Here is a 25,780-nt window from a genome sequence, read left to right as displayed (position 1 = left end):
CCACTGAGTAGCAATTGTAGACAAAATAAAATAAAATATAACATGCTGTCAATATAAAAAGCAGCTTAGAGCAGTCCTTGCAAAGATTCAAAAAATGCAGATACAGTATGTATATGTAAATATATGTACAGCAAGTGTGCCACAGTGCAGTTGTGCGAAATTGGACTGATTAGTGTAGAACAGTGATTTAGCTTTTATTGTACAGTGAGATGGCATGTGGCAGGAAGGATTTCCTGTATCTGTCCCTACGACAGCAGAGCTGGAGCAGCCTATGTGAGAAGGTGCTCCGCTGTCTGTCCACTATGTGGTGGAGAGGGTGCTGTTTATTGTCCATAATAGACAGAACCTTCTTCAATGTCCTCCTCTCCACCACAGTTTCCAGGGACTCCAGCCTTAGTCCCAGTACAGAGCCAGCTTTCCTGATGATTTTGTCTAGTCTATTAGAGTCGCCGGCTCTGATGCTGCTTCCCCAACACACAGCAGCAAAGAAGATGGCACCGTCAACAACACTGTGATAAAAGGTCTCCAACATCTTGCTGCACACATTGAAGGATCTCAGCTTCCTTAAAAAATAAAGTCTGCTCATCCCCTTCCTGTACACAGCGTCAGTGTTAGATGCCCAGTCCAGTCTGTTGCCTCCCAGGTATTTGTAATCCTTCACCTCCTCCACCACTTCCCCTTTGATCTTCAGTGGCCGTGAAGGTATCTTCTTCCTTCTGAAGTCAATCACCATCTCTCTGGTCTTACTAATGTTGAGCCTCAGGTAATTATGCTCAGACCACCCCACAAAGCTGTCCACCAGTGTCCTGTACTCCCCCTCCCCTCCATCCCCTATACACCCGACAACCGCTGAGTCATAAGAAAACTTCTGTAGGTGACATGATTCAGAAACCTCCCCTTTAACAGGATAAACCCTCCAGCAGAACCAGAACCTGGCTCTGTACAAGCGGCCATCTACCGCGACTACTTGGGGGTTTAAGAAGACCGAGCAGAAACACAAAGAGAAATAGAAATACAGATGTACACTGTAAAAAAAAACGGCCTCATTTTACGGTATAAAACTGGCAGCTGAGTTGCCAGAAGTTTACCGTCTTTATACGGTAAAAGTCTGGCAACCAAAACTGCCAGTTTTTTACCGTATTTCTAAAATACGGTAAAATTCTGGCAACCAAAGCTGCCAGTTTTTTACCGTAATTCTAAAATACGGTAAAATTCTGGCAACCACAGCTGCCAGTTTTTTACCGTATTTGCTAAATGCAGGATTTTACCGTATTTTTGAAATACGGTAAAATTCTGGCAACCACAGCTGCCAGTTTTTTACCGTATTTGCTAAATGCAGGATTTTACCGTATTTTTAATATACGGTAAAATTCTGGCAACCACAGCTGCCAGTTTGTCACCGTATTTTGTAAATGCAGGATTTTACCGTATTTTTAATATACGGTAAAATTCTGGCAACCACAGCTGCCAGTTTTTCACCGTATTTTGTACATGCAGGATTTTACCGTATTTTTAATATACGGTAAAATACCGTACTTCCTAAAATATTTTAAAAAAAATAAAATGTGGTTTTGCCGTAGTAAATACGGTCATGCTGACTGAGGCATAATATCTACATGAGTGAAAAACACATCCAGACTGTATGATATATTGACATTTTATTGTAAACCCTCCCCCCCAAAAAAAACTTATGGTAAATTACTGGTCTCTGTTCCTACCAGAATTTTACCATACAAATTATAGTACAACAACCAAGGAAGTGTAACTTGTCAAGCATTTCTATACAGAAAGTTATAAAGAAAATAATTTCTAATTAAACAAAAATACAGATTACGAGTAATCCACTTAAAGAAACAATTTCTATTTAAAAAGTCAAGTTAAAAAAAACTGATTCTATTTTATGTCCAGTTTCCTCACGGTATTACTGAGATCTGGAAAACAAAAACAAAACAAACAGTATGTGTCCACATAAGAGATAACATATTGTAGAAGACAAAATGGTGATAAAAGGATTCTTGTTCTGGGTTGAGAGTCACAAGTCGCTGAGATCAGACGTTGCTCAGGATGGTTGTAGTCTTCCCAGTCACAGGTTGAAATTGAGACTCGCATGTTGTCAATCGGGTGTTTCCTCTCTGCTGGAAAACAAAAAGAAAAAGTTAGAAAGATGCACTACATGAACATCTTATTCGCTTAAATGTTTGTTTCACCTTTGTTGACTTGCATATGGACACAGGTACTTCAACCAGGTGGTGTGATCATTTCTGACTGAAAATTCAGTAGTTAAACCTTTGTTTGTTGTCAACAGGTGTGATCCTCTGGTCTGCAACCAGACAAAATACACAAACAAAAAACAAATAAAAACAAATATAACTGTTTTAGGCAATTTATGAAATAGATACTCACCATTTATCTGAGTCTCATGAAGGCCAATAGGTTGTCTTCAACCATTTATGTAAGTTACATTTCCTGCAAGCTAGCAGAAACAAAGCTGTAAATGTGAACACTTTTCATACAGGCAAACAAATTGATACAGCTGAGACAATTTATGCTAGGTTAGTTTTTCTCAGTCACTTTTGGTGCATTTCTCGAGTCATTGTTGGCATTTACAAAACAGTAAGCGCATTTCTCAAAACAATTTGTAGAAACAGGAAAAATAGCATTTGTTTGCTTTCAAAATCCTTAGTTCAGCTCTTAAAATCCTGTCTGTTAACATATCAGTGACTCAAAATAATAAGTTATAGTCTCTCTATGTACAGATAAGACAGTCAAATCGATTAGTCATGAGAAGAGACTACAAAAGGATCATTTACGCCAGTGTTTCTCAACCCTGGTCCTCAACGCCCCCCTGCTCTGCATGTTTTAGATGTGCCTCTACTCCAGAACAGCTGATTCAAATGATTGGATGACAATCAAGTACTGCAGAAGCTTGTTAATCATCCAGAGATACAATTCAGGTGTGTGGCAGAAGGGAAATACCTAAACCTGCAGGACAGGGTGACGCTGAAGACCAGGATTGAGAAACACTGATTTACGCTTTTGCTATAATTTATTCATGGACCATGCCATGGTGATTCAGAAAGAAAAAGACAGAAATGCAGAGAACAAAAAAAGTAGAAAAGGAGCCACAGGACAATCTCCTCAAGGAAAACTGTACAGTGCTGTAGAAATTACATTACATTTTAATTTCCATAGTCACTTTGTTCCTTAACTCCACTGAGGAATCTTTTTTCCTCAGTGGGGTTAAGGAATGAACAGTAGGGTGGGAGGACCTCCATCAGCATCATGTTGTGGGTCTCAGCCATGTCCTGATGTTGGACTGATGGAAACTGGCAGATGTCCTCAGCCTCTTCTGACTCTTCTTCTGCTTTCCTCCCAACTATTTCCTCCTCAGCCTCACTCCTCTTCTTCTCTCTGGCTGTTCACTCTGCCCAGATACTTGTTCATCAGTTCTCAGACATGTAACATTGTGTTGTGTTCTGACTATATAGAGCATAATGTTGCCAACTGATGGTTCACAAGATGCACCTCCAATCTGTTTCAGAAAACTGGTTGATCGTTGGTTGAGCTAATGGTTCATACACTGACCTGTTAGAGAAACTCAGGACTCACTTGGGAGCAATTTACCAATTCAGGACAGATTTAGAAAATAATAGAATATAAATTAATTAATATATGATTCACATTATGACAACTTTAAGACTTATGCATGTTAAGACTTACACAATGAACTGATGCTATTTTGGAAGTTGAGAATTCAACACAGACACGTTGTTGTCCTGTTGTCCTCATTTTCTGTATACACCCTTTATCCTCCGGGTCAAAATGACCCGTCTTCAATAAACCCCCAATATAAGCAGCTTAATTGAATTTTAAACACCAAATTCTATCTTGTATATTGTCACTCACCACAAAATGTGTGAATACTTGACTTTTCCCTCTCCACTTGAATTTCTATAGCTTAAGAAAAAAAATGTGCAAAATGAGTTTCGAATGCATTTTTATTCATCACAGTGACTAATTTTCTTTTACTTTTCTCCAGTGAACAAGAGGATGTACAATACAAAAATATGAAAAATAACATAACCCATTCAACTAATTGGCACATGTAGGGCAGTATGCAAGTGCACAGCCTTTGCAGATATATTTCTTACACCTGCAGCACACAGTATGTGTTTTACAGTCTGAGGGCAGAACTGACATCTCTTCCTCTTACTTGGCTTAGCTGAGGAAGTGGCTGTGGTAGATGGATCCTCAGGTTGATCAGGAGCTGCTGCACTCTGAATAGCTTTCACAACTGCTGCTGAGGCTTCTGTGTGGGGGACATGCTTCCTTCTTTCAATGAGTGGAGTTACAAGTGCCTTTCCTAGCTGCTCCAGGAACACCCTCTTCTTGTTGTGCTTATGAGACATCCAGGTTGGGTTGATCTCTATCCAAATCACAAAGGCATTGTAGGAGGACACATCAATGATGTTGTGGAAGATGACCAGGGGCCAGCGGGCAGTCATTCTTCTGCAGCTATATGCTCCAATCACCTTATCTAGGTTGTCCACACCTCCTTTGTTTCGGTTTTATTCCAGGATGATGATTGGCTTCCTGTCCTCACGGTCACTAATGTCGCCGTCTTTGTGCAGTGTGCTCAGAAGAACTACATTCTTGTTTTTCTTTGGGAGGTAGGAAACTAGAGTGGTGGTGGGTGTGAAGGCAAACTTTGAGGAGAAGACCTCTCTCTCCTTTGACCCAAGCAGTGCAGGTGGGAGCTCAGGCTTGTTCTTTTGAACTGTACCAACCATGGTGATCTTCCTCTTCAGGAGCTGCTGTCCGAGTTCATAAGAGTTGAAGAAATTGTCACATGTCACATTGTGACCCCTCAGTCCCTCTGTCACATCAAGCACAACTCGCAACCCCTGGTTCTTCTCTGGGCATCCACTGGTTGACTTCCCAGTATAGACTTGCATTTTCCAAGCATAGCTTGATTCAGAAGCCACCCATGACTTGATCCCATATTTTGCTGGCTTGCTGGGCATATACTGCCGGAAAGGACAACAACCTTTGGACAAAAGACATTAGCATCAGTGATTAGTATCAGTGTCACAGAAAACAGTCAAAGAAATCAATAGTGAAAATCACTTTTATTACAAATATGAAAACAGATTACCTCTAAATGGAACCAGTTGCTCATCCACTGTTACATCAGGCTCTGGATTGTAGAGGTAGGGCAACCGCTCCACCCACTTGTCCCATACCTCTCTTATGGCTGCAAGTTTGTCTGTCATACGTCTTGCTGGTCTTGATTCACGGTCATCAAATCGCATCAGTCTTGAGTAGGTGTGAAAGAGTTTGACTGGCATTGTGGCTCGGAAAATTGGCCTTCCACTCTCTGCTCACTTCTGCTACTGATTGATCTGAGACACAACTAAAACTTTGTAACATTTTATGGTTTGTAAATAACTCTGTGACCTTGATTTCAACTCCATTTGCCTCACGGGTCATTTTGACCTGAAGACCATCTTTGTACCTTTTTTTGTACAGCTTACATGGAAATGAGAATAAAAGCAACACTGAACTTTTTCTATTGTCTGGGCCAATCTAGGAAAAGTCTTAAAATCTCAAGTTAAAAAAATTACATTTAGGGGATTGTTTGGGGGGGGGGGGGGTTTAACACAGTGGCGGGTCATTTTGACCCGAGGACAACAGGAGGGTTAACATATTTTGATCAAGACGATAAAAGCAAATTACAATTATAAAAGCATAGAAGTGTACATAACCAGCTACATGATGTACAAAAGCAAAACTTGCAAAACTAATTTTTTTGATGTGCAGAAGTGACACAGTAATTTGAAGATTGAACAGGTAGTTTTAAGAATTTCAATTCTGTTCTGAGAGATGCACCCAAACTGAGAAAAGCTGTAAAATATTAATATTTAAATTCTCTTATCTTCAAATCCTTCAACTGTCATGGACCCAGTGACTTTAGTGCAAGTATTTTGGGTGTGAGAGTCAAGAGGTCAAAGGAAAATATTAAATAATATCTCTGATGCCAAGCTTTATACTTCTAAGTATTACCAAAGTATTGAAACAAAAGCTAACATGTTCTTCAGAGATTTAACTTGCATGCATGAACATTTCACACTCAAAGTAATTCAAATTAATTATTGAACCAAACTTGGAAAAAGTTGCTTCTGCCATTAACAATAACTTTAAGCACATGTAGTCTGAAGTAGACCAGAAATATAATCTATGCAGCCGTTCCTACAGAAACATTAATGGAAGTGTTGCATCTGTGAAGATTAAATGTTCCATATAGTAAAAATATCTAGCTGCAGTGCATGTACATAAACAGCATGGCTCAGAAACTACACATTTCTTTGTCAGTTGGTTAAAGTTAGCTAACTTCAGTTGAAACCGTGAAAGGGACTCACCTGTGATGTGTTGCCCTTCTCCTCCTGAACGTGCAAAAATAGCAGAAATTTGATTTCAAAGACAGTAGCAGCATCTTGACAAGGACCAGGCCTACTGGGCTCTCAGCACCCTAGTTAGCAACCTTAGTTAGCACAGTGACTTTACTGTGTTGAGTTCAGGACACCACTACAGGAACAGAGTTAAAAGAATCTTGCTGCTGATGCTGAAGGATCAAGCAGCAATGCAAACTAGATAATTATTTGTTTACATGACAAATAACAGTCTCCATTTACTGTAAACCCTACTATTTATCACAATTACAAAATGAAAAACTCTCTAGACCAGGGGTCCCCAAACTACGGCCTGCGTCATTTGGTCTGGCAATGCCGGATCTGGCCCGCCTCCTCATACCAGAGAGCATTCAGTGTATTTTTTCATATATTGTATTTTCTGGTTTGTGGATTTCTCTTCAACCACCAGGGGGCTCTTGAGCAGATGTTAAACTAACTTTCCCTCAAATATATACTAGTCAGTCCCAGTCACCGTTTCACTCACGGTTTTTTCCATTTCCATTCTGGGTAAAAATCTATCTAAAAGCGACCGCGAATGTGTCGTAGTCAGCAACCCCCCCCCCCCCCCCCCCCCCCCCCCCCCCCGTCGACAGTTTCAAAGACAGAACAGCCCCCCCCCCCCCCCCCCCGCCGACAATAAGTTTCTAAGGTATCTTTCTCCAAAAACTAAGACCGGCCCCCGAGCAGAGAAAGGAACAGCTATGTGGCCCTCGCAGGAAAAAGTTTGGGGACCCCTGCTCTAGACTATTCTCTACTAATAGCACAATATTCAAAACCAAGTGTGGGATTTGTGAAACTTCAATGATGGGTGACTTTACAACTTGTATGATTTTGGATAACACTAGAATTGTTCTTTATTGAAGTTTCACAAATCAGATAAAGGTTTTACAAATCCCACACTTGGTTTTAAATATTCTGATATGAGTTGAGAATAATCTAGTCCAGATTTGAAGAGTCTAGGTGTTGTAGTTTTTTAGCTAGAGTAAATTAAAGATGCTGATTGCAGTGAAAAATTAGGTGGAATTGCCCTTTAGCCATTTCCCAAATTGGAAGCAGCAATTGGAAACCAACTTCAGCTTCATTCAAGCAAGAGGGGCTAACATACAGTTCTCTTAATGTTAATGATCAAATGCTCTCATAAATGATGGTGGCGTTGGCTGTAGGAGTTTGCTTTGCAATCGGTGGATCGCCAGATCGATGCCTGGTCTACTGCTGAGATTTCAGTTTGGTGTATTAAAGGCATTATTAAAAAAGAAACCAAAATATCACACCAGCATTCTGTTCTTTGTAAAAAATTATTTTGCAGTCTTGTTTACGCTTTTACATTGTAGATCTAAACATCAGCAAAATTTGTAATTTTGGCTGATTGCTACTGTTAAGTTTAGGGTAATTAACTGCTGGCAATATTACAATTTTTTAAGAACTTTACAATTACTTATATTTTTACACTATATTTCTGTATTTTCTACATTCGTGACTGTCACAATTATTTAGGATATATGTTTATTCAGTTATGATAATGCCATGTATTTTCTACGGCAGTATAATGCTGTGAATATTCTGGTCAGTAACTGCTGGCATTTTACAATTTCTTACCGTAAATTTACTGACTTTCTTTGCAGTTTCGACTTACGGTAGTTCCATGTAATTTCTACGGTAATGCCATGTTTTTGGATACGACGGTCAAACACTGTTGGTTTTTTACAGTTTTTTACCGTAAATTTACTGACTTTTTTTACAGTGTAGGAGTACTTTCTATATCAAAATATCCATCATTCCATCCATCCATCTTCTTCCGCTTATCCGGGGTCGGTTCGCGGGGCTAGCAGCTGCCGAAGGGAGGCCCAGACTTCCCTCACTCCGGCCACTTCTTCTAGCTCTTCCGGGGGAATCCCGAGGCGTTCCCAGGCCAGCCGAGAGACATAGTCCCTCCAGCGTGTCCTGGGTCTTCCCCGGGGCCTCCTCCCGGTGGGATGTGCCCGGAATACCTCACCAGGGAGGCGTCCAGGAGGCATCCTGACCAGATGCCCGAGCCACCTCAACTGGCTCCTCTCGATGTGAAGAAGCAGTAGCTCTACTCCGAGTCCCTCCCGGATGACTGAGCTTCTCACCCTATCTCTAAGGGAGAGCCCAGACACCCTATGGAGAAAACCCATTTCGGCCGCTTGTATCTGCGATCTCGTTCTTTCGGTCATGACCCAAAGCTCATGACCATAGATGAGGGTGGGAACATAGATCGACCAGTAAATCAAGAGCTTTGCTTTTTGGCTCAGCTCTCTCTTCACCACGACGAACCGGTACAGCGCCCGCTTGACGGCAGATGCTGCACCAATCCGCCTGTCAATCTCCCACTCCCTTCTTCCCCCATTCGTGAACAAGATCCTGAGACACTTGAACTCCTCCACCTGGGGCAGGACACACCCCCCGACCCTGAGAAGGCACTCTACCCTTTTCTGGCTCAAGACCATGGCCTCGGATTTGGAGGCACTGATCCCCATCCCGGCCGCTTCACACTCGGCTGCGAACCGCTCCAGCGAGAGCTGCTGATCACGACCTGATGAAGCCAGAAGGACCACATGGTCTGCAAAAAGCAGAGATGAGATCCTAAGGCCACCAAATCAGATCCCCTCAACACCTTGGCTGCGCCTAGAAATTCTGTCCATGAAAGTGATGAACAGAATCGGTGACAAAGGGCAGCCCTGGCGGAGTCCAACTCTCACCGGAAACGAGTCCGACTTACTGCCGGCAGTGTGGACCAGACTCTGACTCCGGTCATACAGGGACCTGACAGCCCGTGTCAAAGGGCCCGGTACCCCATACTCCCGGAGAACCCTCCACAGGGCTCCCCGAGGGAAACGGTCGAACGCCTTCTCCAAGTCCACAAAACACATGTAGACTGGTTGGGCGAACTCCCATGCACCCTCCAGGACCCTGCCGAGGGTGTAGAGCTGGTCCAGTGTTCCACAACCAGGACGAAAACCACACTGCTCTTCCTGAATCCGAGGTTCGACTATCCAATGGACCCTCCTCTCCAGGACCCCTGAATACACCTTGCCAGGGAGGCTTAAGAATGTGACCCCTCTATAATTGGAGCACACCCTCCGGTCTCCCTTTTTGAACAGGGGGACCACCACCCCAGTCTGCCAGTCCAGGGGAACTGCCCCCGATGTCCATGCGATATTGCAGAGTCGCGTCAGCCAACACAACTCTACAACATCCAGAGCCTTAAGGAACTCCGGGCGGATCTCATCCACCCCCGGGGCCCTTCCACCAAGGAGCTTTTTAACCACCTCGTCCCCAGAGATTGGAGAGCCCAACCCAGAGTCCCCAGGCTCAGCTTCCCCAATGGAAGGCATGTTGGTGGAATTGAGGAGGTCTTCGAAGTACTCTGCCCACCGGCCCACAACGTCCCGAGTAGAGGTCAGCAGCACACCATCCCCACTATAAACAGTGTTGGTGCTGTACTCCTCCCTTGGCCGCCACCCATCACACAACGCACCCGACTCCTTTGGCCCCTCTCACGGGTGGTGGGCCCATGTTTCCTCTTAGGGCTGAGCCCAGCCGGGCTCCATGGTTAAAAGCCCGGCCACCAGGCGCTCACCATCGTGCCCCCCCTCCAGGCCTGGCTCCAGAGTGGGGCCCCGGTGACCCGCGTCCGGGCGAGGGAACACAAAGTCCAATGTTCTTATCCTTCATTGGGGTATTTGGGCTGCGCTTTGTCTGGTCCCTCACCTAGGACCTGTCTGCCTTGGGTGACAGGTACTAGGTGACCTGTCACCCTATCTGGGGCTTCACGCCTACCAGGGGCGTGAAGCCCCAGACAGCATAGCTCCTAGGATCATTGGGACACTCAAACCCCTCCACCACGATAAGGTGGCAGCCCAAGGAAAGGTATATTAAAATGTGTACCAAATTTTCTCTAAATTGACTATCTGTTTTATTTGCTTGATTTGATGTGTAAGTGTGTTTTTCACAGAGGTGTAAAAGCAAAAATAATTTTCTGCAACCCACAGGCATAGTTCCTGCTACTGGTCATGATGTTTTCATTTTATAGAAACAGGGTATTTTTTTATTCCAAAAAAGGTTAAAGATTTAAATTATCCTTATTTAAGTTCCATAAATTATTTTCCATAATGTTTTTTTTTTAATATGTGAGGGCAACGTCTTTTCATAAAGGCCATTTACCTAGTTTAAATGTTTTCCTATGATAAACATCTTATTCCAGTAAAATGAGCAAAATGTTATCTTTGTCCACTAATCTCATTTCCATACAGTAATGATTATCACCACATGATGTTTTTGATGAGTGCTGATTGCTATTTTCATGGTAGCTCTTGACACAATGATGTATGATGTGTCAAAAAATATGGAAGGAAAGGAAAATAAGGAAGTTTATTTTATATGCCAACTGTGGCTCTCTAACTATGTCCTGTTATGTTTGCTTCTCAGGCATATTTTTAGTGACATGAGACACTATGAAAAGCACACAGCTGCAGACAAACAGCTCAGGCACAGTTTATTCCATAATCTGCTTTAACTCCCCGTAGGCAAATATATTTGCACACTTGGGGGAATACTAAAATATGAAAACATAAGTCCACACCCTAATGCAGGGTAGACCGTCTGAAAACTGATAAATGTATGACTGTATAAGGTTGAACTCTTTATTTAAAGACATTTAAAGTCTTTTTGTCATCCACATACTTTCCTATGCCACGAATAACACTAACATGGGTGTGGCATCTTGTTATTGCACTTGAAAACACTAAGTCAGACCTTAAAGGTGGAATAATTTGCCACTATCGTTAATAGGCCATGTCAATTCTATAAAAATTAACATATTACCCAAGTGCCTTTATTTATTTCAGTACATTCCATGTTAGATTCCCAAAGAAAAGGCTTTAGGCTAGCTTAAGCTAACCTGAATATTTACAACTCTCTTGTTGATACACTGACATTACTTACCGACTGTCTTTCAACCACTTTGAAAAGCTTTTCTTCATCTCTCCAACATCTTTATCCCTCCCCCTCTTCCCTAATATACAAAGACTCTGAGGAAAGTTGTCCTTTTGTCCACAGGCCAGTGGGGAGTCGTCACAGACAGGGTAATGCTGGCGGCTGGTTGCTTAATTATTGTGGAGTTCTTTGCCCTCCTTTCCTTATGGAATTAAGGAATCTAGTTGGACTTTTTGCAAATTTTTGTGCTCTCTGGCAGCACTGAATACTACAGGCCAAGACCAAAGAATTTTCCAGAAATATTGTATTCTGAAGTCAATAAGGGTTGACTTGGTTATTCCTTCCTTTTAAAGTTAATTAAATAACATGTAAAGTAAGTATCATATATGCTGCTGTTCACATAAAATGCCAAAAAGAAAAACTCCAAACAGGAGCATTAATTTTAGGACTTCATCCTGTGAAACATGGGAGTGTTAAAATTTCCAAACTCAGTTTTAGCTTGTCCAAATCTTTTTCTTTAACATATCATGTCTTTTAAAAACTGAAGCAAGCACATTCTGTTTTCTTTAGAAAGTACAACACATCGATTTTGTTCCACATCCACCCAAAGCATGCAACTTTCTCACTCCTTTTTGCAAGCAAAATTCAAGGAAAAGCAAATCAGAGTTGGCTCTGAGGACCTTTAGTGCAAAGGAAGCAAGTCAAACAACACACTGAAAACCTTGGAGAGTACGTTCCACGTTATGTAAGTTGTATCTCAATGCATGAGGTAAGCCTCCAGAGATGGAAGTCATTCATTTTCTGTAACGTGACCTACCTTTTATTCTTGGAAAACATACTGTAGCATTTTTGTTGTCTCAGGGAGTCATTTATGTTTAAATATCAATGGATCAATGGTTCCATCCAATTTAGTGCCTTCAAAGACAACAACAAATAAAAGCTCGTGAACTCACCCAGAGTTCAAAAGGTCAACAACTCCTGGCAACAGTTAAGAGTTTTATCTTTCTGCATGTATGTAGCCCTTGACATATTCTGGTCTTGTGAGAAAAAATAGTTCTCTTAGCTCCATCATGCCTGGAGGAAGTGCAAAGTGAACTCATGCAGACACGCCCTCTGTTGTCATAGATACAAATAATGTTTGATCAACAAAGTGTCAAAACTTTCAAAGTGAATGGGGTTGTTCAACGCCCATTGACTGTTATGACAGATGATCCTAATGGATCTTTAGTAGATCAAAACTTTACTTTCCTTCTAGTTAGATTTATGACGTGGGAAAATTAACATTAAAAGGTTACTTGGGACAGGAGTTAAGCGTCATCTCCACCGTTTGTCATTATTCCTCAACAACAAACGCAGAAGATTATTTCTTGTACTGACTTAAACAGAATGCATATTTGTACATTTGATCATGCATTGCTTTTAGAATTCTGCTTAAAATGAGATCTTGCTAAGTACTACCATTTAGCATTCAGGAGTTTTAAAACTGTACTGAATCCAGAGAATAGCTGTTCAAAAATAAAAAATAGAAAAAAACACCCCAATAAGAACAAATAACTTTCCAGAGGGAATAAGCAAACCAAAAAATGTGAATGAAGATCTACAAAAAGAACAAATCAGAACTTATGTAACACAGGTACTCCAACATGCTGCCACATGAGCGGCGCAGTTGTAGAATTCTACCAGATTCTAGGCAGGACTTTGACTGGGCCACTACAACACATTAGCAATACTTCCAGCTAGAAAAAACATTAGAAGTCTAATTAAAAGCCTACTTTGAACCTAAATCTGTTAGGGATATGAATGACTCTGCTTGACTTTATCTTCTGCTGTAGTCACATAACCCTATACATTATTTTTAAATTACTTTACACCATTAACTGATAGGGTTGCCACCTTTCAGAAATTAAAATAAGGGATGCCCATGATAGTAGGTTGCTTGCAAAAGTGCTGCATTTTATTTTATAGCTGTTTTTGTAAAAACAAAAAATCAAGTACTGAGTACACATGATTTACATCACTTAATATTTTAAGTTCATGTCATCAGACAGCCAAAATTAAGTTATTTATTAAAAAAATCAACCTTTTTCTGGGCATGCTGTGGTGGCGTAGGGGATAGCGTGACCCACGTTTGGAGTCCTTGAGTCCTTGACGTGGCCGTCGTGGGTTCGATTCCCAGACCTGGCGATATTTGCCGCATATCTTCCCTCTTTCCTGTCAGCCTACTTTCATATATGGGACACTAGAGCCCATAAAAAACCCCTGGAGGGGTAAAAAAAAAAATCAACCTTTTTCTTACACATAAAGCCTTAAACTTTTTTAATGTATGACAAATAAACAGTTTCTCTTCACATTATTAACTGTTAATCTATTACTGTGATTTGTTATTTAAATTATCATTTATATTATTTTGGCTAATACTACTATATATGAAAACACTCAACATCCAAAGCAAATAATCAAACCAAAATAGTCAACTCAAAGCGCAATAAGAAACTGAATCAATCATAAAATGTTCTGTACCAAATGGATTATTTTTGTTCATAGAAATATAGAAAAAATTTGGGGCCTGTCGATTACAAAATTAATCATATTTTATTTAAAAAAAATAGTTTTTAGCAGTAAAAATTAAATGTTACCCCTCCCAGACCTAAAAACACATCTATATTTGCACTGAACCCCCCATATATCTGCATGAAATGGTTCATTCCTACTTTGTGTACTTGACAGTAAGGCGTTCAACAGCAGTGAGTAGAAGACCAGAACTACTCTGGCGGTTACTATGCTGCTATTCTTAGCAGCTTATAATTTTTCTTATAATTTTTCTAAATTATAAAGTCAGGTTTTCAAAAAAATATATAGAGAAAAAGACAAGAGTGTCAATTTGTAACTCAGTTTTTCTCCAAGAGTGAGATGTGTGAAATTGTCAACCATTTAGCACAGTTAGCTTAGCTACAGACTATTGTTTGCCTCCATTTCACTAGCATCTAATGAAATAAGGGAAAAAAAGTTACCAACATATTCATATATTTAAGTTGTCCCTGTACCTTTTACCACACTTAAGAACAGATGAGTCGGTCAGCAGCAGCTCTAACCCATATACCAGCATAAGCCCTCACCCCTGTTTCAGTGAAAAAACTGAGCAACACTGTGTTGATGGCAAGCTAGTTAGCATCATTCCAGTGAGTCTACTGGGGAATTCTCTGTGTCTTTGCTCTTTGTACAATTACACAACGAAAACAATATATTTATTACTGACAGATATTCAAACAATCTTTATATAATGATAATTAGCCTTCTGTTTGGACTGGAGCCAGTTCAAACAGTTTTACCTTAACTTGTATTTAAATTACAGATATCTGTTACCACGTCCCTCCTGACCTGTCCTCTTCTAAGTGAAATTAAAGATGCATTATGTAACTTTTATTAAAAAAAAAATATATATATATTTTTTTTAACATATTTCTTAAAACTGTCATTATGTTGTGAAAGTATGGCATGAGAGATAATCTGTGAAAAATGTATTTCCTCTGCTTTCTCCCAGTGCTAGAGACAACTAATCAGTAGCAGGAGGCGGGTTTTAGTGCTGTTAATCATAATCTCATGTAGCTGCTCATCCTTTCTCCCCCTTGCTATGCGCTATGTTGCAGCTAGCACAGCCTGTTGTAAATGCTCCGTCTAGCTAGCATAGTTACCAATGATGGCAGATAAACAGTCTTTCTGTAATGATAAGTTGTTTCTCCACCATTAGCACAGCAGTGAATGAGGTTGATTGACAGCACTAAGACCCTCCTCCTAGTTCTGATTGGTTGTTTTGGTTGAAACGTTGCATTACTTTCGCTAGCAATAGTAGTTCAGGGAGACTGTGGAGGAGGTTGATTGTTTTCACAGATTATCCGTCTCATAACAAACTGTCATGACATGGTGCCAGCTTTAACAAATATAGAGAAACATTTTTTTTTATTACAGTTATATACTGCAGTTAGAATAAAATGCAACTAGCAATTTTTGAGAAGTCTGGATTGCTTTATTTATATTTTGCATGTTGCTTATGACTTCCTCGTGGGGAGAGACATTTCAAAAACTAATTAAAAAAAAATGTAAGCAACCTATTTGCATGCAGTATGTGTACTGTTTCATGTAAAGTTCACAAGCAGTAAATATTGTGCTAGTATCCAATGAAAGCAAGACAGTTGCAAGCCTTTAAAATTTGACTCCTTTTATGGGTCAAATAGACTCAAGAAATTGTAACAGCCTGGGGGCAATTTATTTTTTGTCATGGGCCCAAGATTCCTGGCGGCGCCCCTGCTGATGTGGTTCTTTAGGTTCTGATGGGTCTGCACCATACCTATCAAGTCTCCTATTTTTTTCCGGGAAACTACCTCCCTCTCCCTCCGTGCTCCCGTATTAGTATTTTCCGTAAATTTCCCGTATTGTGTCTCCACTCTCCGGTTACTTGCGTCACCCGCGCCCTCAGGTTAGCTTCTCTCCCTCTCTGCGTTTACAGTATTATAATACCCTCTGTTACTTTACTCGACCCCCAGCTCTTTCATTAGTATCTTACACTCACCCCCCTCCCCCCGCCCCGCTATGACAACAGCATGTCGTGCGGTGTGTCGTAAGTATCGATGCTGTTGTTCGGTTCGGGGGGGAGTGGTGCGCCGCAGTACTCCGATGTTGTTTTGTTACTCATTCTGCTGCAAGTTGGCTCAATTTTGACGCGCAAGGTGCAATTATTCCTGAAAGAAAGATGGTTTTATAGTTTTTAATAGTTGATGCAGGAAACGCACCAGACCGCTGGCGCCACTGTGTGTTGGCTGCTTCGCACGCTCTGTCGCGGCTTGATCTGTGAAGTTCACCTCGGCGCAGATCGCTCATGTTGGCTCACCTATATGGACATTTATATCAGCCCCCTGTGAGGATGAGGTCCCATATTTCTTTGTAGAATTCATTAAGGTAAGAGTCAAGTTTAAATCCAATGCGTTTGATCTGCTCTCGCAGCTCAATGTGAACCGCAAATGTGAGCTGCACAGGTGCACATTTAGAGGTGCACATTGAGCGTGCAGTGAGAATATTTCCTTGTGAACAAAGCATTATGTGCTGCATGTGTGTTTACGTCTCAACATGTTGACTCTGTCTGTGGTGATAAAATTTGAGTTTGCGGTTAGCCGGTGAGTTAGTGCAGTCGTCCCCAACCCCTGGGCCAATGGGCTCTTTGCACCTGCCGCGCTGACGTCACAACCGCATGCGCAAATGCGGCTCTCTTTTTTCCGCTTTGAGTTACCATGACAGCTAGAAAAGACAAAGTCGTATTTCAGACGCAAGTTAAGTTTTCATGGATTTCCAAACGATCCTGAATTAAGAAGACGGTGGCTTGTAAATATTCGTGGCTACCAGTTAAAGCTAACGCCGCACAGCAAAGTTTACAGCCTTCACTTCACTCCGGATCAACTTCTTCAGCCTAAAGAAGAAGGTAAAGGAGCTTCCTGTGTTATTTCCATGGAATCACTTCTGTATTCAGCCTGAAAGAGAGTTTATGGGAAGGAGAGAGCAGACCAGAGCCAGACAACCGAGCAACTGATCTGCCTGTAAACACCGTCCTGCTTCACAAGAAGCATGCAAAACTAATAAAGCAAAATAACACGGAGACCTTAAGGAACACGGCTATATTTTTCTAAAAGCAACAACTTTGAACCTGAACAGTCAGCTGAACTAGAACTCCGACACCAGAGCTGCTCTACTGTTAAGCTATGGGCTTGTTGTTCCTCAGGCTTCAGAAGGAAAAAGCTCGAACTGTAAAATCCCCCGTTACTTGGTCTCTGACACTAACGACAATAAACACACGTAATATATTTGAACATAAGGTAAAAACATTGTCCTTTAATGAATGATAAAAAAATGTTTAGATACTTAAATAGTACATTTTTACAAGAAAAATATCTAGCATAAGCTAGACATTGTTAGCCATTGTTTGTGGCTAATGTTAGCCACAAAATTTAAAGAAAGTAAAACTCACCTTCGTATCTGTGAACGTATAATGAGGCGAACATCTTAAAACCGTTCTCCAGCTTATTGTTGGGGCTTCGGATCGATGTTCATCATTAATTGTTACCTTGGACAAGCCCTGCAAACACCCAGTGTAAAGAGCCTTTTTCAATAGATCGGAAACGATTGAGCCGCTTTTCCCCGAACACGGAAGCTGAGGTGCAAAGAGCCCATAGATGCCGGGCCGCACAAGAAATAAATATTTCCGTTTAATGTATTATCTGAGTCTGAAGGATCTTTTATTTCGAAAATCTTTTAACCGGTTTCTCTCGGTTGCGTTTTGCGCGCTAACATTGAGCCCACAAGCAGCAAAATGAGTAAGAAACAGAGCAGATGTCTTTAGAAGGCTTCTTTGGGAAGAGGAAAAGTCCCAGAGAAGAGACGGGAGAATGGATTTATCCTGGACCCTTAGGTGATTCCCACATTCCAAGCTAATGAGGCAATGGAGCTTCAAACTGCTTTGCCACGTAGCGACCAGGCACCCTGTGCGTAAGCAACACCTCGGGTGTTATTGTCTCTCATCACTCCCAGATGGAACCGTCTCGTTGCAGAGAAACAAGCTCAGGGCTCCCACTGGTTTGTCGTTACTGAGTTAAAATTTTCATGAAAATAAAAGGTTCGTTTTTGTATCGCATCTGTATCTTATTTTGAAGGGATGTGTAAATGTTACCATAGCAACCAAAGTCAGAGAGCGTTAGGGCAATGGTCCAGACGAGCGGAGAGGAGTAGAGCTTATGAGTCCTAAGTCTGGTTCACACGGCACGATTTAGAAATTGTCTGCCGATTTTCCAAACCTCTGTGACCACACACGACACGAGCGGATAAAAGTACAACAGGTTCCATCGGTTTGTGTGTCCAGCCACATGGCAGGAGCAACACACCACACACGAACCGATTCCGCTTAGGAACATCGCAGTTCCAGAAGAAAATCCCGTAAAACCCCCACCTTCCATACATGCATTTAGAATAAACAAACACGGATGAATGACGATGTAGAAACTGATAGTTTGTGGACTCATTTTAAGCGATAAAAGACGTAACAAAAAGAAAAGGCGTTGGATAAATGACGGTGTGATGTGATCATCATACGCTGTCAGAATAGCATTCTTTCTGACAGAACACCTGGCTCTGTTGCGGACGTCAGCTGTTTGGGATTCCCCTCCGTGCTTACCTAACTGCGCTTTCTGATTGGCTACCTGTCACATTTAACAGGCTGTGTTCTCGGTCACTTTCAGGGAGAACTTTAGGTTACTTTCGTAACCCCGGTTCTCTGAGTAGCATGAGTGAGTGTCTCACTATGGGAACGCCCTGGGCATGACGTCATCAGAAGCTCCAATTACACTCCACCAGCCCTGATTGGCTGGGGATAAGTCTGTCAGTGCCAGGGAGAGGGGGCATGTCCCACCCCCTGCCTATATATAGGACTGGCCCTGCACAGACAGATCATTCAAAAAAACACACCCTCTTCCTCGCTACGAATGAGCAAGGAGGGTGGCTAGGTGAGACACTCACTCATGCTACTCAGAGTACCGGGGTTACGAAAGTAACCTAAAGTTCTCTTTCATAGCATTCGTTTCATGTCTCACTATGGGAAAATCCTGACTCCCGGATTGCGATGCAGACCCAAGACCGACTGCTGACAATATAAGTCATTGATGGGTGCTTGGTGGCACTGATGCCAAGCTGAGCACTGAATGAGCCAGCGGTTGAGCTGTGACATCAAGCTTATAAAACCGAGCAAATGTATGGGGAGAAGCCCAGCTTGCTGCGGCACAGATCTCCTGGATGGAAACTCCTCTAAAGAGGGCCCATGAGGTGGTCAACCCTCGTGTAGAGTGGGCACGAAGGCCCTCAGGAGGCTGCTGTCCCTTAGAGGTGTAAGCTAAAGCAATTGCAGCAACTATCCAATGTGAAAGTCGCTGTTTTGACACAGGTTTACCAAGGTGACCTTTCGCCCAAGAAACAAACAGCTGATCACTTTTCCTCAATATTTTGGTCCTATCCATATAAGTGTGCAGGGCCCGAACTGGACAGAGTCATGAAGACGCTCCTGCATCGCTGAGGAAAAAGGTGGGGGACTAAAAGACACCAAGTCTATTGCCGAACATGACCCCAACACCTTAGGCAAAAAAAAAAACAGGATTAGGAATTAAGGTCACCCTTCTATTCCCTGCAGAGAATTTGGTACAAGCTGGGTTCACTGAAAAAGCATGAAGCTCACCCACCCACTTAGCTGAAGTAAGTGCCAGTAAAAGCGCTGTCTTCAGAGTAACAAATCTCAAATCCACCTGTCCCAGGGGCTCAAATGGAGCATCCATCAGAGCATCCAGAACCAGAGGAAGGTCCCACGATGGGGCAAGGGGTTTAGAGACAGGAAGCCGACGATGAACTCCCTTCATAATATTTTAATAATATTTATAATATCATTTATATTGACAGCATGTTATTTTTTATTTTTATTTTGTCTACAATTGCTACTCAGTGGTGGTTGTTGTGTGTCTTGTCTCTATGCTGCTGTAACTGCGAAATAATTTCCCTGCTGGGATGAATAAAGTAATTCTATTCTATAAACTGGCAAACCAAGGGGTTCTGTCCCACAGTTTTCCCACCAAAACCAACATGGCAAGCTGAGATTGCTGCCAAGTACACTTTTATGGTGGAAAAAGCCTTACCCTTATCCAGCAGGTCCTGCAGGAAAGTCAAAATGGTAACTACAAAGCACTGAATGGATATTTCCTGTGCTTCTGCACACCATTTTTCAAATATGGCCCATTTGCAGTCATACAGAGACCTGGTGGTGGGGGCCCTTGCACTTTGGATTGTCTCAATAACATTGTGTGGGAGACCTACAGAGTGTAAATTTAACCACTCACAGGCCAGGCCCATAGTGCCAGCCTTTCTGGGTGGGGGTGGAGGATTCCCCCCGCCTGAGACAACAGGTCCTGCCGCAGAGGTAGAGGCCATGGTTCTCCCTGGAGAAGCTGGATTATCTCTGCCAACCAGTGCTTCGATGGCCAGTGAGGTGCAATGAGAATCATTGACAAGCCTTCGGCTCGAACTCTGGCTATCGTCGGCAAAATGAGGGCTACAGGAGGGAATGCATACAGGAGAGCTCGAGGCCACTGGTGGGAGAGAGCATCCACCCCCAAAGGTGCTTCCCGGTCGTGAAGGGAGAAAAACAGAGGACACTATGTGTTTTCCCGAGACGCAAACAGGTCTATTGAGGCCTGCCTGTAACGCAGCCAGATCATCCTGACTACCTCGGGATGAAGTCTCCATTCTGCATACAGAGGGTTTCCCCTGGAGAGAAGGTCTGCTCCCCGGTTTAACACTCCTGGGATATGAGTGGCCCTTAGTGACAGAAAAAGATTGCTGCTCCAAGTGACCAGCTTGTGGGCCAGCATATGAAGATGATGGGATCTTAGACCCCCTTGTCGGTTTATGTATGCCACCACAGTTGTGTTGTCTGTCCGAACTAATACGTGATGACCCTTTAGGAAAAGGAGGAAATGTTTCAGTGTCAGGAGAACAGCCAGCAGTTCCAGATAATTTATATGGAACACACACATGTGTCTGTCCCATTCACTGACTTCCCTTCGAAGAGCCCCCCCCCCCAGCCTGACAGGGAGGCATCTGTCGTCACCACTTTTCTGCTCTGTATAGTTCCAATGGGAACACCCTGAGATAGGAAGTGTACACTTCTCCAGCGACGTAAAGCTGCTCTGCAGGTGGCTGAGACCCTTACTCTGTGGGGGGGGGTAAGCCCACCATCTGATCTGAGAAGCCACCCAACATTGGACTCCCCTCATATGAAGGCGGCCTAGTGGGACAACGTCTAAAACTGAGGCCATTAGAGGCCGTCTGCACAGACGGAGAGACACAAAATTTCCCCTGTGAAACAGGAACAAATCTTAGATATTTCCTGTGTGGTGGATGAATTGGAATGTGAAAATACGCATCCTTGAGATCGATTGATGTGAACCAATCGCCTGGGCGCAGGAAACGTAAGAGAGAAGCGTGTGTCAGCATTCTGAACTTGTATTTTCTCAGATGTCTGTTTAGAGCAGGGGTGTCAAACTCAATTTCACCAAGGGCCACTTCAGCATATTGGCCACCCTCAATGGGCCACATTGACGGTATAAATCAGGAATGCCCAAGTGCAGTCCTCCAGACTGCAACTTTTAGATGTGTCCCTGCTAAAACATACCCCAGACAAAAAGTTGACTTCCCTCATTAGCAGCAACTCAGTTCTGTAGAGGCCTATGAATGAGTCAATGATCCAGGTGTGTTAGAGAAGGAACGCATCTAAAGTTGCAGAGTGATAGGTCTGGAAAACTAGACTTGGGCAACCCTAGCATAAATGTATGAAAATACAATGTTAAATATAAATTAAACAACACCTCATATTGTTAAATAACTGATTTTATGTATTCAAGTTTTAAATATTACATTTGAGTTTGCATGGATGTAAAATTACTGCTCAGTTTAAAAATTACAATATTTTTAAACTGCTCAGCTAAACTTCGCTCTTTAGCTCGTTAGCTTGTCGATGTTTCAGTTTTATTCGCTGGGAAAATTAATCTTTGTCTGCTTTAAAGATAAGCAGACAAAGAATAAAAACAAGTTTTGATATTAACTCTCAACTTCGTTCACAAAACTTTTTCGTTATTTATTACACAACGAACATGTATTTCACATAAGAACAAAACAATGAGGTGATGTTTCCTGTCCTTGAACACAAAGCTGATCCCTCTTCACCCTGTCACCAACTCACACACATCCTCATTGTGTTGTGTTCTGTAAATAAACACAAAACACAAGCAAAATCAATAAACTATATGCATATTCCAGTATACTGAGCTTTGGTTTTACATTCATTGTGCTGCCTTTTGTAAGTTAAGCTAGACCAGCAAGGTTGAAAACCGCACTAGAACGCCCCCTGGTGGATATTTTGTTTTGTTTTGATGACGCTAAAAAAGAATACAAATCCAAGATGGTGGAACGCGTCACCGAACAGCTCACGATTTAAGTTGATTATCATCCTAATACGTTGTGTTTCAGACAAGATTTGTTCGTAAGTGTTGGTTAATTGTAAAAGCAATAATTGTCTCTTTGTTTTATGTAACTGGCGTAAATAATTGTACGCTGGAATCAGTTAGGAAAAGTTTTTATTTTTAGCTAGCACCTAGAATAGCTAATTTGCTATGTTCGTTGGCTAATACTCAGTTTGTATGTTTCAGTTTACGATGGCCAAAGTGATGGCAGTGGTCAGAGGCCACTCTTCAATAAACAAGTCGAAAAGAAACAAGTTTGGTTATTGGAGCGTCGTTGTCTGGCTGTCTAGCTGCTGAAAACTGGAAACCTCAGGGCGAGGACAGCACAGTAAAGAACATCAGCGCAGCGGGCCACAACCACAAGGATATATTCAACACATTAACCATGAGCCTGCGGTCAGGTAAAGCAGATGACATGGAGAACAAGGATAATGCAAGCAATACAGACACAAGTTCTAAGTCTACACGCTCATGTACGTCCAAACGTTCGTCCACAAGTTCTGCAGCATTAAAAGCACGAGCAAAAGCAGAGGCTGCACGTGCTCAGTTGGCGTTTTCAGAAAAAGAAGCAGCCATAATGAAACAGAAAACTGAACTTGAAGCTAATTTGCATATTTTGAGTTCTCAGAAGGCTGTTGCAGCTGCAGAAGCAGAAGTTGCAGTTTATGAAGAGGAGGAGGTTCTCTCAAAAATTGAACAGGACTATCCATTAGCAGGACCACCTGCCAGCCCAAAGCAGCGTACGGCAGAGTATGTTCAAAAACATTCAGACATTAGTTTTGAAGGCTTCTCGTTGCCAGCAGATCCACTCACCTGTCATAAGGCTGCACGTGAACAGTGTGAAAACGCCATGAAAGAAGAAGTGGACAATAACAGCTCACACAGTGCAGAAACAGCCAAGCCTAAAGTGGCGCACATTGCCCAACACAGAGAGCGACTGAACCCCCCCATACTATATCCGTTCCACACTCCACCAACATCAACAGAGGCACAAGGTGTACAGGAGATTACTAAGTACCTTACACGGAGAGAAATGTTAAGTTCAGGACTTTTGCAGTTTGATGACCAGCCAGAGAATTACTGGGCGTGGAAAACGTCATTTCAAAATGCTATTAAAGATTTGAACGTTACAGCCCAAGAAGAGCTAGATTTAATGGTCAAATGGCTGGGAGCTGAGTCTGGACAACAGGCAAAAAGAATCCGCTCAGCCAACATCTTTAGTCCAGCTGCAGCACTGGACCTTGTGTGGCAAAGACTGGAGGAATCTTACGGTTCTCCTGAAGTAGTGGAAAATGCACTCTTAAAAAAGATCGAACAGTTTCCCAAACTCAACAACAGAGACAACATAAAGTTAAGAGAGCTGGGTGACATTCTGCAGGAAATTGAATGTGCAAAAGATGGAGGATACTTACTAGGACTCTCATATTTGGACACGGCTCGCGGAGTCAATCCCATTGTGGAGAAGTTACCCTATGGACTACAGGAAAAATGGATCGCAACAGGTGCAAAGTACAAAGAGGAACATAAAGTTGCCTTTCCCCCTTTCAGTGTTTTTTCAAAGTTTGTAAGACAACAAGCCAAAATAAGAAATGACCCAAGCTTCGATATCACACCTGCCAACGCAAGCTTCAAAAAAGAGAAAAGCTTCAAAAACAATAACAGGCAAGTGATTACTGTACACAAAACAGACATCCCTATAGATGCTAGTACATTTCAAACTAGTTACAGTAAGCTTATAGAAAGCCCTGACAAGGTTTGTCCTATACATAAGAAGCCTCATCCACTTAAAAAGTGTAAAAGTTTCAGAGCAAAACCCATAGATGAGCGCAAGTCATTTTTAAAAGAAAACAGAATCTGTTTTAAATGCTGTGGCTCTACCCAGCATCTAGCAAGAGACTGCAAGGTGCAAATAAAGTGTATGGACTGTGGCAGCGACAGACATTTAGCAGTGCTACATCCAGGTCCACCGCCTCCTCCAGCTGAGAGCTTTGAAGCTGGTAAAGATGATGGCGGGGAGACGCAGGAAGATAGTGCAAATGTCTCAGTTGTTTCTAAGTGCACAGAAGTCTGTGGTGATGTAGATATCCCACATTCATGTTCTAAAATAAGTCCTGTGTTAGTCTACCCAGAGGGGAAAAGAGAACAGGCAAGAAAGATGTACGCAGTGCTTGACGAACAAAGTAACAAGTCTCTAGCTAAGTCTCAGTTTTTTGAGCTCTTTAATGTTAAGACACGCTCAGACACTTACAAACTCAGGACATGCTCAGGACTGTCAGATAATGTTGGCAGAACAGCATTAAACTTCACGATTGAGTCAATAGATGGTAGAGTAAAGCTCCCACTTCCAAATCTCATTGAATGTGACATGATTCCGGACGACAGAAAAGAGATTCCGTCTCCACATGTTGCTATGAAGTTCCCACACTTACAGAAAATAGCTGAAAAAGTACCTGCTGTAGAAGAACAGGTACCTATTCTTTTACTCTTGGGAAGAGACATTATTCAGGTTCATAAGGTCAGAGAGAGAATCAATGGGCCACATAGTATGCCCTATGCACAGCGTTTAGATTTAGGCTGGGTTATCGTTGGGGAAGCCTGCATGGGGAAAACACATAGGTCCCCTAATGTGAATGTGCTCAAAACACATGTTCTTCAGAATGGACGTGCTTCTTACCTCTGCCCATGCCCTAACATATTTCAAGTCAAGGAGTCAAGTGGCTGCAATTACCAACTCAGCACCACACCTGCTTTCCAAATGGATATCGAAAACACAGCTACCAGTCAACTGGGAGAAACGGTGTTTGACAGAACAAAAGATGATGACAAACCAGCACTGTCAGTAGAGGATAAAGAGTTTATTGACATTATGGTAAAGGAAGTGTACCAGAATGAAGGTAATAGCTGGGTGGCGCCTTTGCCATTCCGCTCTCCTAGACCAGAGCTTCCAAGTAACAGAGAGCAAGCACTCAAACGCCTCCAGTCGCTCAGAAAAACACTGGACCGGAAGCCTGAAATGAAAAGACAATACACAGAGTTCATTCAAAACATGCTGGACAACGACCACGCAGAGGTTGCTTCACCTTTGGACTCAGGCAAAGAACACTGGTACTTACCATCTTTTGGTGTGTACCACCCACAAAAACCGGAGCAGCTGAGAGTAGTTTTTGACTCAAGTGCGGAGTTTGAAGGACTGTCCCTTAACAAAGTCTTATTAAGAGGACCCGATCTAAACAACACGCTAATAGGTGTTCTTATGCG

The 25,780-nt window shown here is 42.3% G+C and overlaps 2 protein-coding genes and 1 long non-coding RNA gene across 13 annotated transcripts in view; 1 reads left to right on the top strand and 2 right to left on the bottom strand.

The window, feature by feature from the left end:
- Positions 1-25,780, top strand: part of ablim2 (actin binding LIM protein family member 2) — a 134,939-nt gene that overhangs the window by 41,446 nt on the left and 67,713 nt on the right. The window lies entirely within an intron of this gene.
- LOC111610971 lies at positions 1,953-2,553 on the bottom strand. Its single transcript, XR_002753839.1, has 3 exons — positions 2,404-2,553; positions 2,208-2,320; positions 1,953-2,135 (listed from the first exon to the last, which is right to left on the bottom strand). It is a non-coding gene; the product is annotated as an uncharacterized LOC111610971 (long non-coding RNA).
- Positions 4,009-5,494, bottom strand: LOC111610970 (piggyBac transposable element-derived protein 3-like). The gene is made up of 2 exons (XM_023346320.1): positions 5,156-5,494; positions 4,009-5,047 (listed from the first exon to the last, which is right to left on the bottom strand). Exons 1-2 carry the CDS (start codon positions 5,346-5,348, stop codon positions 4,569-4,571), a joined length of 672 nt encoding a protein of 223 aa, XP_023202088.1. The 5' UTR covers positions 5,349-5,494; the 3' UTR covers positions 4,009-4,568.

The sequence above is a fragment of the Xiphophorus maculatus genome, chromosome 14 (genome assembly GCF_002775205.1).
Source record: "Xiphophorus maculatus strain JP 163 A chromosome 14, X_maculatus-5.0-male, whole genome shotgun sequence".
NCBI lineage: Eukaryota > Metazoa > Chordata > Actinopteri > Cyprinodontiformes > Poeciliidae > Xiphophorus > Xiphophorus maculatus.
Note: the sequence above shows the minus strand (reverse complement) of the source record. Positions and strands in the feature narration are given on the sequence as shown.